Source organism: Cyrtonyx montezumae, unplaced genomic scaffold, assembly GCF_038088225.1.
Source record: "Cyrtonyx montezumae isolate F1298 unplaced genomic scaffold, pur_monq_1.0 scaffold_74, whole genome shotgun sequence".
Classification (NCBI taxonomy): Eukaryota; Metazoa; Chordata; class Aves; order Galliformes; family Odontophoridae; genus Cyrtonyx; species Cyrtonyx montezumae.
In genome coordinates this window covers 134823-152712 of record NW_027072083.1, presented here as the reverse complement: position 1 = coordinate 152712, position 17890 = coordinate 134823, and the positions used below count along the sequence as shown (strand labels likewise).

At 57.0% G+C, this 17890-nt stretch overlaps 1 protein-coding gene across 1 annotated transcript in view; it reads right to left on the bottom strand.

The window, feature by feature from the left end:
• The window catches only part of SCRIB (scribble planar cell polarity protein), a 91964-nt gene extending 74426 nt beyond the window's left edge, over positions 1–17538 (bottom strand). Inside the window, exons 1-5 of the mRNA XM_065751501.1 lie at positions 17339–17538; positions 2275–2392; positions 1963–2041; positions 625–714; positions 148–204 (exon numbers count right to left, since the gene is read on the bottom strand). Of these exons, the coding sequence (XP_065607573.1) occupies positions 148–204; positions 625–714; positions 1963–2041; positions 2275–2392; positions 17339–17500 (506 nt within the window). The 5' untranslated portion in view covers positions 17501–17538. The remainder of the gene's footprint in view (positions 1–147; positions 205–624; positions 715–1962; positions 2042–2274; positions 2393–17338) is intronic.
• Between the last annotated feature and the right edge of the window lie 352 nt (positions 17539–17890).

The window sequence follows — 17890 nt, the reverse complement described above, 5'->3', positions numbered from 1 at the left end:
CCCTCCTTGTGACAACCTAGAGAAATGCAGCAAGACGCAGATATAATCTGTTCAAAGCTTTGAGCCCTCCCAAGGAAAGTGACAGATCCTTTACTACAGGTCCACAACGGATCAGGCAGGAGACCCCCAAAGCCACGGGACACTCACGTTGGCAGAGTCTTCAGCAGGTTCTCCCGTAGCTCCAAAGTCACCAGGTTTGCCAGACTGCAAGAGAAAAGGGAGTGAGAAGGCCAAGTTCACCGAAAGGACAGAAATACAAGAAGATGCTCACACCCCTTCCCTTAAGACAGCCACCACGAGTGCGTGGATCATTTACGTTATCACGAAATGGACCACATCTGTTTGGAAAGGGGCAAACGGGCACTCATAAAAGGAGAGACAGAGGACTGGAGAGGCCTGGATTTACTCCTTGCCTCTGCCACTGGCCATAGGGGAGTATAAGCAGCTGAGATCCAGGAAAGGAACCTTCCTCCGGGTTGCCTTTCACAACAAGGAGAATGGCCGGAGCTGCTCGGATGGGACGTTCAGCACAGCAGCACACTGCAGCTGGAGGGCACGAGTCCTGCCAGCACAGAGCCCCACCCCAACCTCCCCCCCGTTTTTGAGGAGCAGAGCCACACTCACTTCCCGATGTCGTTGGGGAGGCTCTGAAGGGACACATCGTTCAGGGCCAAGTGGCCCAGGCTGCGCAGCTGCGTGAATCCCTCAGGAAGCCTGCAGACACACGACAGAACAAAACACCATCAGTGCTGTGCACAAACCCAGCTGAGCTCTTCACTCACGCTCCCAGAAGCCAGGCCTGCCCCATCTGGTACAGCAGGTGGAAAGGGGAGAAGCAGGAACCAACCCCGACCCACGACATGCTCCATTTCCAAGGTGACATCACTCCCTTGCACCAAAGTCACGGCACGTCTAACGACAAACACGTCTGCAGTGCTGAAGCATGAACCCCACACCGTGCCACGTCAGCACTGAAACTTGAAAGGAAGGAGGGTGACCTACTAATCCAAAACTCAGCAACAGATACTGCTGCACTCCTCAGATTCAGGCAGTACTATCAAAACAGTTCTGAGCTGTCATGGAGTAAGGGAAGAGCCTGAAGAGCAGGAATCCTTTCCCGTTCAAAGGCTGCTCCTGGAGCAAAAGACACACATCTTGCAACTCTGAGCCACAAAACCTGACAAATCACTGCACAGTACCTGTGGTACTACGTGTCACTGCTGTGCTTGGAGATCCCCAGACACCGAAAAGCTTTTCCCCTTCTGCCAGTGCTTGGCACCACCAGAGGGAAGCAGAGAGTTAAATCTATTTAAACACGATTTGGGAAGCACCTGCCCTGGAGTATAAAGAGCAGCAGGCACATGGAGGCAGACTGGCACCCATCTCCAGGGACTCCAGCAGTCAGGACATCATGATACCAGTGCCTGAAAGCGTGGTTCCTCAAGGCAGAGAAGCCAGAGCTTTGCAAATTCAGAGCTGTAGAGGCAGAATACTGAAGAGAAGGCAAAGAGCTGTTCTTGGGCGTAGTTCTGGCCACTGCAATACCAAAGCAACCCAACTATTTCAAGGGATGGCCATCCTAAGCTCTAAACAAAGCCAAGGGCAAAAAGGTCCAACAGGTAACACGTGACAACATGCAGCCTTCCTCCTGCCCTCTGTAATCCAACCAGTCCTCATCCACGGTGAAGGAAGGAGAGAGGAACTCAGCTATTCTAGGAGGACAGAAGTCCTTGCCACCCACACCGGTGGCATCCACGTGAACCAAGCCTCATGAGCCCAAGCTGCAGACCTGCAGGAGGGGGAGCATGCTCCTCCCTACGTGGAATGCCCCATGTTGTCAGGGAGCAGACAAGCAAAGGTCTTGGCAAAGGGAAGATGACTGCAAGGTGCAGACCGGAGGAAGGATGAGGAACTTGAGCTCTCGTTCCCAGCTGCACAAAGGGGCCACGTGCACCTTCCTACCTGGAAAGGGGATTCCCACTGAAGTCTGCGATCTCCAAGGATTTGCAGAACTTGATGCTTTCTGGAATTTCTGGAATGTCTAGGGAGAAGGAAAAAAAAAAAAGACATGAAAGAAATAGAGGCTTGGGAAGAGCCCATCACGTGGAAAACGGGACACCCGGTACCAGCAGCAGGCTGAGGCAGGGCAAGACAAGTGAATGCTCACAGCTGCGGCCCCACGATGGATCACTGTGCAGCACAGCGAAAGGGAAATGCCTCTTTCAGAGCAGAAGTGCAGAGATGTGGTGCTGGGGGGCACTGAGCCCAGCTTACCATTGCGGGAGATGTCCAGCTCCACCAGCTGCATGAAGTTGGCCACCTCGGGGGGAAGTCTCTGGATCTCATTGTCACTCAGACCCAGTTTACGCAGGTTCAGAAGCCTAAAGAAAGGCTGGGACAGAAAGAGAACAAAAGTGGGTCAGTAGAGCTCTGTGAGCATTTCTTACCTCAGGACAAACCCAAATCCATCATCTCCTCTCGTCGCCTGCCCTGGTGAGGCCTCGTGCACTGTTGCACGGGTGAGAATCCCAATTACAGTCCACAGAGACAAGGGTGAAAGCTGGCATTTAACGAGGTTAACTTGATGATTCACTTAACACCTCTATCAACCCACTGCCCTTCCCCTTCCCTTGTAAGATGCAAAGTGAAACAGAGCAGCCATCCGAGGCATTCACGTCCTGCACAACGCAGAGGTCACTACAAAGCAGCCACCAGCAGACCCCCCCGTGTTCGTGGGCACGGCTCAGAGAAGCCAACCAAGGGAAAATAAAACACAGGGACATCCCAGCTGAACTCCCATCCTCCCTGTACAGCAGATGCTCACGGCAGTACGTCCCATCAGGACAACGACGACAGGTTCCCAAGCAGCAGGGAAACATCTGTGCCATCTGGACTGGAAGAACAGAGAGCAAACTGTCTGCAGGACCCAAGAACTGGACGAGGAGAGCAAACATCTGCCACAGAAACGTGGAGTCAGTGTGACCCCTCGTGCTAGCCCAGCAGCACCCGACTTCTTCTCACCCTCGTCCTCATATTAGGTGGTACATTGGAAGGTTCAATCAGTCACTCTCAGCACCACCGAGCACGCCCTACTACACTCATCAGCTCCCACAGTCCTGCAGCAGCTCCTGCTGCTGGACACGGGACGTGGGGCAGGATGGAAACCAGGCTGTGGGGTTTGCTGCTTTTCCTGGATCGTGCTGGAGCGGATGGGATAACAAACAAACCATCAGAAGCCACTGCAGAAAGTCAGGCAGCTTTAGGAAGTTTACCTATAACCCACAGGTCGATCCAGAGCCCGTTTCACACATCCACAACAGCACTGCAGCGCCCACTGCCCCGAGGAGCTGCTCCATGCCCACTGCCCTCGGGTGCAGAGCCTTCTCTTGATACCCAAACCTGACCCTCCTCCAGATATCAGGAATAAGATGCACAGAGCACAAGGAGAGCAGCTTGCCCCACCGGAGGGACCACGATGAGGTCCATCATCTGAGTGCAGACAGAAGCTTTGCAGCAGGAAAGCAAAGCCCTCCTGACGTCAAACAGCACGAGCTCTCTTTAATTCAGTTTATCTAATGCAAAATCAGTTTAAGAAGAAAGGAAGTAGGTGAAAGTCTAAATGACAACAAAGCCCCAAGCCGGAGCAGGAGACGTAGAGTTTGATTTGCTATTGTTCCTTGAATCCTTCCCCTCATTTTAGAATGCAAGGAAATTCCAGGCAAGACATTGTGTTGACCTGGGGAAGATTCTGGGCCTGGAGAGCAGCAAAGGGAAGGGAACATCCACAACCCGAGCTGCTGTGCTTCTGGCCCCGCACTGCAGGCAGCCCCAGATCACCTGCACAAGCTTCTGGAAAAAATCAAACAGAATTTACTGGAATCAAATCACGCCAGATTGCAAGGTACGAGGGAATTATTTATTGCCTCGTGCTAGCACACCTACATCACTGTAAATGCAATGAGAAGCCAACTGCAGACTGACTGTCAGCACGATGCTGCTGTGACAGCCTCTGGTGGTCCTTCCCCACCCATCTGACTTTGCTCCTTGGGGTCACTTGCTGAACACAGCACTGCAAAATATCCCGTTCTGCGTGCAGCCTCTGTACGCCCATCACTTCCTGACCCACCACGGACGGAGCATCGTCAGATCTGCGCACGAATTTCCACCCAGCCAACAGCAATAGCAACAGGTCACACATCCCACTTCCTAGGAGTCAGCGAAGCCGAACGTGAACAACCTAACTCTGATATATATCTAACAACCTAACTATGATCTTGAGGGAGATCACACGGCACGTGCATGGCAATAAAGGGATCAGACCCAGCCAGCACGGGTTCACCAGGGGCAGGTCGTGCTTGTCCAACCTCATCTCCTTCTATGACTGGGTGACCAGACAGGTAGATGAGGGAAAGGCTGTCGATGTAGTCTACCTGGACTTCAGCAAGGCCTTCAACACGGTCTCCCACAGTATTCTCCTGAGGAAACTGGCAGCCCGTGGTGTGGACAGGTTCACTCTTCTCTGGGTGGAGAACTGGCTGGAGGGCCGTGCCCAGAGGGTGGTGGTTAATGGAGTTAAGTCCAGCTGGCGTCCTGTAACGAGTGGTGTCCCCCAAGGGTCAGTTTTGGGGCCCATCTTGTTTAATATCTTTATTGATGACCTAGACGAGGGAATTGAGTGTACCCTCAGTAAGTCTGCAGATGACACCAAGTTGGGAGGATGTGTCAAACTGCCTGAGGGTAGGGAGGCCCTTCAGAGGGACCTGGATAGGCTGAACAGCTGGGCTGAGCTCAATGGGATGAGGTTCAATAAGACCAAGTGCCGGGTGCTGCACTTTGGCCACAATAACCCCATGCAATGCTATAGGCTTGGGGCAGAATGGCTTGAAGAATGGAGAGAGGAAAAGGACCTGGGGGTGTTGGTTGATGCTCGGCTCAACATGAGCCGGCAGTGTGCCCAGGTGGCCAAGAAGGCCAACGGCATCCTGGCCTGGATTAGAAACAGTGCAGCCAGCAGGAGCAGGGAGGTGATCATCCCCCTGTACTCAGCTCTCAAGTACTGTGTTCAGTTTTGGGCCCCTCACTACAAGAAGGACATGGAGGCCCTGGAGTGTGTTCAGAGAAGGGCAACAAAACTGGGGAGGGGTCTGGAGCACAAGTCTTATGAGGAGCGGCTGAGGGAGCTGGGATTGTTCAGTCTGGAGAAGAGGAGGCTCAGAGGAGACCTTATTGCACTCTACCACTTCCTGAAGGGGGGTTGTGGTGAGGAGGGGGTGGGCCTCTTCTCCCTGATAAATAACGACAGGACGAGAGGGAATGGCCACAAGTTGCGCCGGGGAAGATTGAGATTAGACCTGAGGAAACATTTTGTCTCTGAAAGAGTGGTCAGGCACTGGAATGGCCTGCCTAGGGAGGTGGGTGAGGCACCGTCCCTAGCGCTGTTCAAGAAGCGTTTAGATGAGGTGCTAAGGGATTGGATTGAGTAGTTGGGTAGGGATGGTGATAGGAGGATGGTTGGACTAGATGATCTTATAGGTCCTTTCCAACCTTATGAACCTATGAACCTATGATAGGACAAGAATCCAAACCAGCCAGAGGTCACCAGGTGACACGCGGGACTTCGGTGTGAGAACTGAGCTCTTACATCTGCAAGGAAAGGAAATGAAGCAGAAGGCAAATGACCCACGCCTGCGTGGACCAGAAGAACCACTTCTCACCACTACCAGGACTGCCAAGTCAGGATGAAGTAACGTGGGACAACGCGAGGGAACGGAGGACCGACAGAAGTGCACACACTGGACTGAGTGTGATGCAACGTTCAGCTCACACTCTGTGACCTGGGAACTCCCAGTCTGTGACAGCAGAAAGAGAACAAATTAACTTTAAAACTGTTACCGGGACTGAGTGAAAGCCCAAGCGCATCTCTTTGGAGAGTGGTAATTATCCCTCTTCTTAATCACCGTTAACCTTGTTTCACACAGCTGGCAAAAACTATGACAAATTAAGTACTGCGTGCCCCTCCGGAGATGAAACAGAAAACTACGAAGGAGTGCACAGTGAGGGCATGGTGGTTCCCACACACAGCACTGCTGGGCAGGTCCAGCAGAAATGCAGGGCAGCTGAGGCTGGAAGGGACCTCTCGAGGTCAGCATGCACAGAGGGCTGCCCACCACTGCATCCATGTGGTCCTGAATACCAGCAAGGTGCTCTGCCATCTCACCGGGCAGCGTACCAGAGAACCACAGCACCACTGAGGTTGGAAAAGATCATCGAGTCCAACCCCAACCCACGTCCACTGAGTACGTTCCCAAGTGGCCACGTCCCCACGGAGCACCTCCAGGGCTGGGGACTCCTCCACATCCCCGGGCAGCTGTGCCAATGCCCGACTGCTCTTTCCAAGAAGGAACTGTTCTCCTATCACAGAACCACAGAGCTGTAGGGGTTAAAAGGGACCCGTGCAGACCATGGAGCCCACCCCCCTGCCGAGCAGCTCCCAGCCCAGGGTGCACAGCTCGGCGTCCAGGCACAGAAGGAGACCCCACCACCTCTGTGTGCAGCTCCAGTGCTCCATCACTGCATCGTGAAGAAGTCCCCATGCACATTGGTGCACAGCTTCCCATGCTTCAGTTTGTGGCTGTTTCCCCTCGTCCTATGGCCACACACTGCTGAGAGGAGTCCAAATCTGAACCTCCCTGGGCACAGAGTGAGGCCATCGCCTCTCGTCCTATCGCTGGGAGCAGAGGCTGACCCCCACCTCGCTCCAAGCTCTCTGCACACTGCCCAGGGCCTTTTTTTGTAGTGAGAGCCCAACACTGAGCACAGCACTGAGCTGTGGCCTCACCAGTGCCAGTACAGAGGGACGGTCAGCTCCCCGCTGCTGCTGGATGCACTGTTTCTGATCCAGGCCAGGATGGTGTTGGCCTTCTTGGCCACCCAGGCACACTGCTGGCTCACGTTCAGCCGAGCATCCACCAGCACCCCCGGCTCCTTTTCCTCCACACAGCTCCCAAGCACTCTGCCATCACGTAGAGATGCACGGGGCTGTCGTGACCAAACCTCATTGCACTTCGTCCCATTTCCCGAGGCCCAGAGATCCAACGTGTACAGCTCTCTCTCTGTAGGGCCTTCCTTCCCCCGGGCAGATGGAGCCTTCATCCCAGCTCCGTGTCCCCCACAGACTCACTTAGGGTTCACCCAACGTCCTCATACATGGCCCATACAGACACTGAACAGTCCCCAGTGGGACAGAACCCCATTTACCACCACTCTCTGGTCTTTGCCATCCGCTGCTTCGTTACCCAGCAAAGGGGGACTCACACCTGTGAAGCTCCCTGCATTACCACCGAGGCTGCAGCGAAGCCCCAGGACATGAACAAAGGATTAATGGGGTCCTGGGTCAGCTCAGGGAGCAGCAGCTTTTGGAGCATGATGCCAGGACTGGGCATCCCCCCCTCCCCCGAGGGCTCTCTTCTGAAGGGCAACGGTTGGCACGGCCGTGCCTCCCCCCCTCTGCTCGCTTATTCAGAGGAATCAAGAAGTGGAAAAATGCAAAAAGGAGAAAGGACAATGGATAAAAGCATCAGAATAAACCCTTTGAAACACCACTCGACTATGTCCTTTCCCAGAAACAACAAAACCCTGAGAGCAGACCTGCAGAGCCAACTATTCCCACGGGGTTAACCTGTCGCCAAGGGACGCAGCGAAGTGTCCCCGCTGCTCCGGTCTCTCTGGGTGACACTGTGTCCCCCAGATGTGTCACCACATCAGCTCCTCCAGGTGCTGACCCACTGACCACCCTCTGGGCAGCACTCTGCTATAGGCAGACAGTGCTTCCCAAAGCCCCGTGGCCGCGGCAGCACAGAACAAAGCCAGGTGCACGTCAGAGGAAGAGGAGCCCAACGCCAACACCCACCTTACACAACCACAGCGACCCTGCCTGCGATGCTGCTGAGATAAGGGAGCAACAACTTCTCCATCTGGAGACCAGGAACTGGCTTCTCCATGTACACGGAGTCTCTGCTGGAATTGCACGGTACATTCCTGCTCCAGCAGCGTGCTCTAGGCTCCGAGAGCCGATGCCAGGGCTCGGATCTCTCCTTGCTTCCTCAAAAACAACCTGAACCCACGGACAAAGGCCCAGAGCCAGAGGCATCAGATGAGGTGATGATGCCAGCGTGCCTCCAAGCCAAGCTGGAGGGGCTCCAGGCACAGCTCCTGCTCAGCTCCCAGCCCTCGCAGCGATAAGGACGAGTCCTCCCTACGTCTCATTACTCTTAAGAGAGTTTCAAACTCAGCTGTCAAGCCCTGCTGGAACAGCCCCGCTGCCTTCAGCAGGACAGCACATGTTTAATTAAAGGCCAGATCAGACTCCGGAGCAGGAAGGTAATTACAACTCTCCTGGTGATTCACAAGCCCAGGACCTGGTTCCCATGCTCCAAGAACCAGGGTCACCGCAGCACGCAGCACAGCTCCGCGTTTCCCCGACCAGAACCGAGCACTCAGCTGCCGTGGGCAGAGCTGTCAGCAGGGACACACAGCAGCATACGCAGCTCCTCCGAGTGCTGACAGCACAGCCAGAGCACAGAGGGCCTGCCCTGCTGCCAGCGTGTGGAGCACGTGTCAAACCCCCCATGAGAAGTGTGAACAGAGCGGGGTTCCTCCTCCTCCTCCTCCACCCGCGATGAAAGGAAGAGCCGAGCTTTGACGGCAGTGCCAGTGGGACTGCCTCTGGGGAAAGGCAGCTGCGTGGCAGAGATCCACGCCGAGCTGGGAGCAAAACTACAAAGCAAAGGAGCTGATGGCCTCTGAGGCTGAACTTGGTCCTTCCAAGTCACTGTGCTCGAAGCCAGCCCCATTGCAGGTGAGGCCACAGGACCAGAAAGGCTTGCGCCCCGCAGCCGGACACAGCGGGCAGAATGCGGCCCCGCAGCGGAGCAGGAGCAGCCCACCTGCAGCACAGCACTGCCTGCTGGGCTCACCACCAGGGCACAACTCAGCACACACCTTTCCCCGACCCCGGCAGAAACGATCCCAGCAATACGTGTTCCCAGAACGTTGAGATGCCAGGAAATTATTCCACCTGAAACGGAGTGAGATCAATGGACTTAAACAGGAGCAGAGGTCAACAATTGGACCACCATAACCAAGCGACTAAAACAGCGTGGAGCTCCAGTGGAGAGGCAGCACACACGTCTGTGGGAGGCCCTGATGCCAAGGGATCTTATCAGACCCTGTGGGAGACCTCACTGCTCTCTACCACCCCCTGAAAGGAGGTGGTAGGGAGGTGGGGGTCGGCCTCTGCCCCCAGGTACAGCAACACAGCATCACAACACCTGAAAAGCAGCAGCTCCAGCATCCCAAGGAGAAACTGCTCTGCAGCAGCCGAGCACCAGGACCCCCAGCACCAGGACCCCCCAGCACCAGGCTGCAGCTGGGAGCCGAGCCACCTGCAGGTAGGCTGCTCCCCCTACTGCAACCCAGCCGGATTTCCGACCATTGAACCCCACGGATCAGGCCCTGAGGAATGCACTTTGAATATATAAAAGTGCTTCAGCATCAGGAGCGCATTCCAGCTGAGACAAAGCGAGCTGTCCCCAAGCCAAGTGCTCAGCCAGCTGCCTCTTCCCAGGCTTTAACTGGGACAGAGGAATGCAGTCCCCCCCCCCCGGGGGGAGGAGGCAGCAACTGTTGGGCTGCAGACAGCAACAATGCCCCAGAATGGGATGCAGGAGCAAAGTGGAATCTCTGGCCCAAACGAAACAACAAAGTCCCAAGTTGCAGAAAGGAAATCCCCGAGTCAGGATCTGATCAGCACAATTAATGCACTTCTCCTGCAAAGAGCTGTGGGTTTGGGGTTTTGGGGGGGGGGTTCTGGGATTTTTTTTTTTATTTATTTTTATTTTTATTTTTTACAGAACTGCAGCAGTCCATCGTCTCAGGGTGTGCCTCGAATGAAGGAGCAGCATCACTCACTCCCCAGAGCCATCCTCCTTCCCATCCATCCTACCACTCCCCCACCCCTCCCCAGCACAGCACCTATCAGAGCGGTCCCCTCCACCACATCATGGTCAAAAAGAGACCCAACTCACCTCCTCCTCAGCCATTTTCTGACCAAAGAAGAGCCAGCCAGCAATTACAAAGGCGATTTCCTTATCTGTAATGTCACAAATGTCAGCAATAGGGAATGATGCCAAGAGTCAGACAATAACCTGTTCCAATTGTTTCAAGGAGGAATGCATTTTTTCTTGTGGCTGAAATCACATCGCCCCATGCATCCATCTCCAGCACTGCTAGCGACTTGGAGGAGCACGACAGAAACAAAAACACTGAACCAAATGAAACCACAAATAAGCTGGAGCTGGGAAGCGGTGTACGAGCTGATACCAAGCAGGGCAACCACAGCACTGCAGAGCACAATCTCGGGGTCCAGAGGAGAGCATTTGGGGGCTGGAAAAGGTTTTAGGGAAGAGTGAAATGTCCCTGTGTGGAAGGAGGGAGCAGATCCTCAGACTGAAGGCACAAGCAGCTTCTGTGTACAGGAGGAACTCAAATATGGTGTCAAAGTGGCTCTGCAGGGAGCAGCTCAGACCCCACGAGATGCCCCAAATTGGAAATGGGCAGAGGAGGAGCCAGGAACCACAGAGAGCAGCACAGCTGAGGGCTACACACACCCCTGTGCCATGCACAGAGCATCTGAGGACCCACCACGCTCCTTCACTGCTGCTCCACGCCTCATCCCTGTTTCTATCAAGGAGATGTGGAAGTAAGGCCATCAAACCCTGTGTCTGCAGGCTGGAGGAAAGCGATGCCACTCCCATCTTCACAGAGGGAAAAAGGAGGACCAGGTTGGTCATCCTCACCTCCATCCCTGGGAAGGTGACCAATTATAATCCTGTGAAAGAGGGTAAAAACCAAACGGAGCAGACAGCGCAGGTTTGCCAAGGGGAAGCCATGCCCAAGCAACCCAGAACCTCCTGAAATGAAAGGATGAGGAGCAGGGGGTACTGCCCTCTTCCTCCCTTCAGTACTGCCTCTGACACTCAGTGCCCCACACATCTTCAAAGAGAAGCTGCTGAGCACCGGGCTGCATGAGATCACAGAGTCACAGAGCAGTGCGAGGGGGAAGGACAGGAGGACTGGGAACGGACAGACAGGAGGACTGGGAACCAGCTGGGGATGGACAGGAGGACTGGGAACGGACAGACAGGAGGACTGGGAACCAGCTGGGGATGGACAGGAGGACTGGGAACGGACAGACAGGAGGACTGGGAACCAGCTGGGGATGGACAGGAGGACTGGGAACAGACAGACAGGAGGACTGGGAACCAGCTGGGGGGGTGCCCAGTGATGGTGGTCAGCAGTGCAAGGCCTGGTTGGAGGCCAGGAAGGAGCAACTTGCCCCAGGGGTCAGTGCTGCACACAGTCCCATCTGACAGCTCCGTTAACCACCTGGACCACAGGGTAGAAACAGAGGTGAGACGGGGGAGCAGCTGGCTCACAGCACCCACGGGGACCTGCATGGGCTGCAGCAGGCTGAGAAGCACTCCAAGGAGCTCCATCAGAAGTGCAGAGCCCTGCCCGGGGAGGGGGGAGCAGCCCCCCCCGTTAGGGCACACTGGGGTCACCCGTACTGGGAGCAGATGGCAGAAAAGGCCCTGGGATCCTGGTGGGATTGTTCTCCTCTGCTCAGCACCGGTGAGGCCACGCACGGAGTGCTGCCCAACGGGTCCAGCGTGGTGACCAACGGCCTGGAGGACCTCTGCTGTGAGGACAGGGAGCTGGGGCTGCTCAGCCCGGAGAAGCAGCAGCTTGGGGGGGGTCCCATCAGCACCCACAGACATTGGGAGGGGCACAGAGGATGGAGGAGGCTCCGGTTAGCAGTGCCAGCAGCACAAGAGATTCCCTCTGCCCATCAGGAAGCACTGCACTGCGTGTGTGGCTCAGCACCATCACAGGTTGCACAGAGGCTGTGGGGTCTCCTCCTTGGAGATGCTCAACAGCTGTGGGACGTGGTGCTGGGCACCTGCTCCGGGTATCCCTGCTCCAGTGGGGGTTGGGCCCGATGGACCATGAGGTCCCTGCCAGCCTCGGCTGCTCTGCAATGCCACGAAATTCGGGGATACCTGGGGGAAGGAGCAGAGCAGGTCGGATGAGACCTCGGGAGGTGAAGCCCTAATCAGGGGTTACACATCATCCCAACCATTCCTGGCAGACGCTCAGAGAAGGGAACAAGGAGGCATCTCAGAGATGTGAGCAGATCGGGTAATCACCAAATGAGCTGTGGGGCCACTGCGACACTGCATAGAGGCAGTGCCCGTGATCAGGAGGAGAAGGAAAACCTTCGCCACTGCTATCCCCGAGGAACAGGGAAAACCCAAAGGTGCAAACCCATCCCACGCAGCCACAGAGGGAAGACACCAACCACCACTACACAGCCGTACCTGGGGGTCTACGACCACAAATCCCTGAGCCCAGAGGGAGGGAGGACCCAGTGGGAGTGTGTACTGACGACCTCACTTCATAGAGCAAAAAGGGGAAGCTCGGGTGAGTGGCAGCTCCATCACTTCCCTGCTCCTCGAGCCTGTTTTCTTGTTTAAATCCCAAAGCTGCACGAGCTCTTTCTCCCCACAACGGAGCACAGTTACCACTGCAGCACAAGACCTTACCCCTCCTCACCACCCAGGATTCACGGGATTACTGCACAGAGAGCAGAAGGAAGGTGACACAGTTTATCACCCGGGCAGCAGCACGCCCAGAGAAGTCGGCTTTCAGAGCACCGAACCCACATCCAATGTGTACACATTAACTACACAGCTCCTGAAAGGCCCTCGGAGCCACGCCAGCTCCGTGCGCAGCTAACCATCAAGCCAAACCAGTTCCCTGGCTGGTTCTGCTAAGCGAGCCAGAGTGCAGATCCCACACGGTGCCCACTGCAGCCGGGCACTGAGCTGGGCAGGGCCATCTCTGCTGGTGATTCACGGCTCTCAGCTTCGTCAGGGAAGGGCTATTAGCACGGCCAGATTAAAAGGAGCAGCTCCGCTCCGCCATGCAAGCAAATAAAAGGCGCGAGCCTCCCTGCAAGCCGCAGATGCCAGGAAATTAAAAGCTTAATTAGGCTCGGAGGCCCCACCCCGTCTTGGGAAAGTGACAAATGCTGCTCACGGGTTTTGTCCTGCTCCGGACAAAGGACAGCAATGCTCTCACCCCAAGCAAACTGCAGGCCAACCACGGGAGGAGCCCGGAGCCTCTGCCAGCACAAACAGCGACAGGACGGGATCCGGGGTCTGCAGGGCTGCCCTCCTCCCTGCTGCTCCGGGCTCCTCAGTGCGAGATGGAAACAGCTCAGCAAGCAGCAGGAAATAAAACGTCTTCTGCACCGCACACAGTTCACCGGGGGAGTTTTGGTAAGGATGCTGCATCCCCTCCACGTGACATCCCCAGGGCTGCTCAGACCCACTGCTGCTCAGGACACTCGGGCTCCAGCAGCTACGTTCCTCCTCCTTCCCCCTTTCCCCACTCACAGCTCTTCCCGTCCGGGCATCCCTCCAGCCCTTGGTCCCCACGTCCCGCTGCATGCTGCCTGGCAGAGGCCTCCTCCCAACCCAACACCTTCCTCGTTATCTGCAGTCCCTGCTCAGCTCCTCCTCCTCCTCCTCCTCCACGTCCCAATCTCTGCTCCTCCCAGGTGTCTCCTGACCTCACCCCGGTGCCTCCCCATGCCCCAAACCTGAGCACTGCTCAGCAGGAGAGGCCAGACCCACGCAGCCCATAGCGAGCAGTTCAGAGTGGTGTCAATCTCACCAGAAAGGAATGAATCACAGAACATCACCGCCGAGTTCAGATCCAGGCTCTGACAGCAGATCCCCACCGACCACGCTCTGCTCCATCCACCACCTCCCACTGCCACACCACCTTCATTTTGGGTGGTCCCGTGTGGATCCTCACGGTCCCTTCCAACTGGAAATACTGTACAATCCTACTACTTATTCCTTTCCCGGTGAGATCAGCACCTTTGAGCTCCATGTTGTGGACTATGCCAGCAAGGATGAGCAGAGAGCAGCACAGGGCAAGGCACGTTCTCCTCCGGATCTCAGGCACCCAGTGAGGAGCACAGGGAACAAATACAATCTACCACTTCCCATTAACCCACGCCCTATCACCTGGCAGCAAATCCCTGCAGCAAGGCAGCAGATGCTCCGAGCACTGATTTCATCCATCGCTTCGAGCGAGCAGAGTTCAGCCACCGCTGCGAAAAAGCCAGACTCAGAACAGACAACATCCCACGTGGGACAAATAAAAAGGAGCAGGAGCAGACAGAAGATGGTTGAGCACTGCTGGAAAGAGAGAAACACACGCTCACTTCTCCAGCAAGGGAAGAGTGCATGGAAACACAGCGGGGTCACTCAGCAGAGAGATCGGATCCAGAGCAAAACAGCACGAGAAAGGGACGTGGGAAGGGCTGGTCCAGAAGAAAACCATGCCAATCCTCTTTGCTTCAAAGCCACCCCCACACCACTGCCTTTCCCCTGAGTCCTGATGGTGCCCTTGCAAACAGACCCGCCGTGGCTGAGCGTGCTGACGACGACTGCGTACTCTCACTCACGTTTTTCCTCCGTGATCCCCATTTATTTCTCTCCCGTCCCTCCCCTGTACGCTTTCCATTTTCACCCCCACCCACCTTGTGTAACACGGAGGTTCTCGCTCCTCCTCCTCCTCCTCCCACAGCCATCATCCTCCTGCATGAGCAGCAGGACAGCACCTGGGACTGAGCTTGGCTTTTGTTAGGGATGGGCTGAGGGGTCACTGCCAGGGAAACCCTGAGCAGCTGCAGTGCGTTCAGCACAGAGTGCAACCACACAAAGTCCAGGACAACACCTCTCCCCCTCCAGGTCTCTCCCAGGACACGCAGCAGAGCCTCATCCCAGCCGAGGGCAGCACCTTTACAGACCCTCATTCCACAAAGAGGTCCATTTCTTTCCCAAGCCCATGCAAGTTTTGAGCAGACCTTTATTTTCCTTGCACAAAAGCTGCTGCACGCCTCCCACCACGCTCCGTCCTGCTCTCTGTGCGTCCTTTCACCACTCACAGGACAACTGTCTCACTTTTCCCTATTGTTTTTCCAATCATTCCTCGCCTCTAAAAACTGAGGACGCTCGAGTGCCACCGAGGGAGCCGTGGTGCTGGGACAGGTTACGGCACCGATGCTGCAGAGCAGACGTAACACCCCGAGCTCAGCAACTGTGTCACAGTGCAGTGCGAGTGACAGCAGAAAGGAGTGAGGATGGACGCAAGGACAGGCAGGATCACACCCATCTGACCACACGCCACGCCAAACACGGGCAGAAAACTCACATCTATCGTCCGAAAGATGCTCTCTAAAGTGAGGACAAACAGCATCCACAGCTCAGGCAGAATCCAAACGGTTCTGCGTGGACCCAGTAAAGCTGTGGCTGTTCACACGGGCGGGGAGGAGGGGGGATTGTTCCCTGGCTCCTCTGCAGGAGGAGGATGCTCACCCATCAGCCCCAACCTGCCATCAATTTGGGCTATTTCTTTATTCCAGGTGATTTTTTTTTTAATTACTATTATTTTTCTGTCAGACTTTATGGCAACGGTTGGTTTGAAAGGGACCTAAAGATCAGCCACGGGCTGAGTGCCCCCCACCAGCTCAGGTCCCCCCCCCACGGCCTTGGGCAGCTCCAGGGATGGGGTACCCACACTTCTCTGGGAAACAAGAGAAGTTCAACGAGAAACAACACAATTACACTTTCCCCCCCCCGATATTTCCCATAAAAAGGCAACCTGGACCACGTTCATCCCTACGAGCTCCTGCCCAAACACACTGCAGGGACGTACCTCCTCTCTCCATACTTAACCACCCCCCTAAAAAAGGCACAGTCACCACAGGGCCACGTGGAAGAACTGCCCCCAGAATCCCCCCCAGCGCCTTCAGGTGCCCCCCATCCCGACAGCACAGCTTCATGCTCCAGCTCCTGTTTGCTGCATCCCGCGCTGCACGTTACCCGGCACATCACACCACTTCAGGGCACAGATAAAGGACCTCTCCCTGTGCAGGGCCACAAAAATGGTCAGCACATAGGGCCACAACGCTGCTGAGGGGACCAGAGCACCTCTGCATGGAGAAAGGCGGAGGGAGCTCAGCTTGCTCGACCTGGAGAGGGGAAAGCAACTGGGAGACCTCACTGCGGCCCTCCAGTACCTAAAGGGAGATCCTAAGCAGGAGCAGGACTGACTTTCTACGTGGTCCGACAGCAATAGGAACGGCTTTCGAGTTAACAGGGGAGATTCGGGTGAGATGAGAGAGCAAAATCCCTTCCCGAGAGGCAGTGAGGCTGCCCAGAAACATGGGTGCCCATCCCTGGAGGTGCCTGAGGTCACGGATGAGCCTGAGCCGGGGGGGGGGGCACCCAGACCACAGCAGAGGTGGCCCCACGGGTCCCTTCCAACCCAACAACTCTATGGCTCTGTAATTCTGCGGAGAAGTGGGAAACAGCCGGGTCTTTCCTACAGCCCTCCATCCTCTGCTCCAACATCAGAACTGCACCGGCACCGCAAACAATTTATCCGTGCAGAGAGCGCAGGGGCGGATCGGAGAAGACCTCGGCGACCCCCACGTCCAACCCCACCCCACACCTCTGCTACACCTGCAGGGACAGAGGCCCCACTGCTCTGCTGGGCACCCCACACCACCCCACACCCACTGCTCTGCTGGGCACCCCACACCACCCCACACCCACTCCTTCCGAGACGAAGCGTTCCCCGCTATCCAACCTCAACTCCAGAGCCACCGCCTCCCGCCCTATCGCTGCCCCCTGGGAGCGGCGGCCGATCCCTTTCAGCCCCCCACGTCCCCCCAGGCTCCGCACTGAGGTCTCCCCGCACCCCTCCGCCCCACGCGGCCCCCGTCCGTGGGCCGCTCCCCATAGCGCTGCCCTCCTCCGGACGCTCTCCTCGGTGCCTTTATTTTTTTTCCTCTCCTCTTTGCAACGAAGAAGGGCCCCCGACGGCGCCCACGGCGACGGATCAACGACGGCAAACTTCCTTCGTACCTGTTCCGATTAATCGCCCCAAACCGAACTCGACGTTCCCAACGCTCAACGGCGTTGAACAGCGAAACGCAGCGCTCCGGAGCTCAGCGCGTCGGGCCCCGCTCACGGCTCGGGGGGACGGCGGAGGGGCACGGGGGGGGGGGGATACGGGGGGCAGGCCCCTTCGGGGCCGCGGGGAACTCAGGGCCCACGGCGGGGGGAGAAGGGAAAAAGGAGCCGGGGGAGAAGGGAGCCGGGGCCGGGGGCGAGGCCGGGCCGCGTTCAGGCCTCACCTTGGGCAGCTCGCGGAGCTGGTTGGCGTCCAGCAGCAGCTCCTCCAACGAGCGGCTGTAACGGTAGATCTCCTCGGGCACGGCCTGCAGGGAGCAGTGCCTCCTGTCCAGCGCTTCCACGTGCCGGTTGCAGCGCCAAAGCGGCGGGACGCAGCGCAGCATCGCGGCCCGGATCGGTCCGGGGGCTCCGGGAGCGCCGCGCCGGGAAGGGCCGCCCGGGGGAGGGCCCGGATGTGCCGTGCGGAGGGGGCGGAGCCGCGCGGGGGAAGGGCCGAACCGCACCGCGGTAACCGCGTCCGCTCCGCCCACGAAGACGGCCCCGGGGGGGGGGGGGGGGTCCTGGGCATTCCCCGCCCCCACCCGGGAAACGGAGTGCCGCGATGCGGGCGGGCGGCTGCGCGGACCCCCGGGGGTCGGTGCTGGGAGCTGAGCTCTTCAGTATCTTTGTTGGTGATGAGGGCACCGAGCGCTCAGCCCGCACGGCCAGCAGTGCGCCCAGGCGGCCGAGGAGGCCGATGGCAGCCCGGCTCGGAGCAGCAGCAGCGCAGGCAG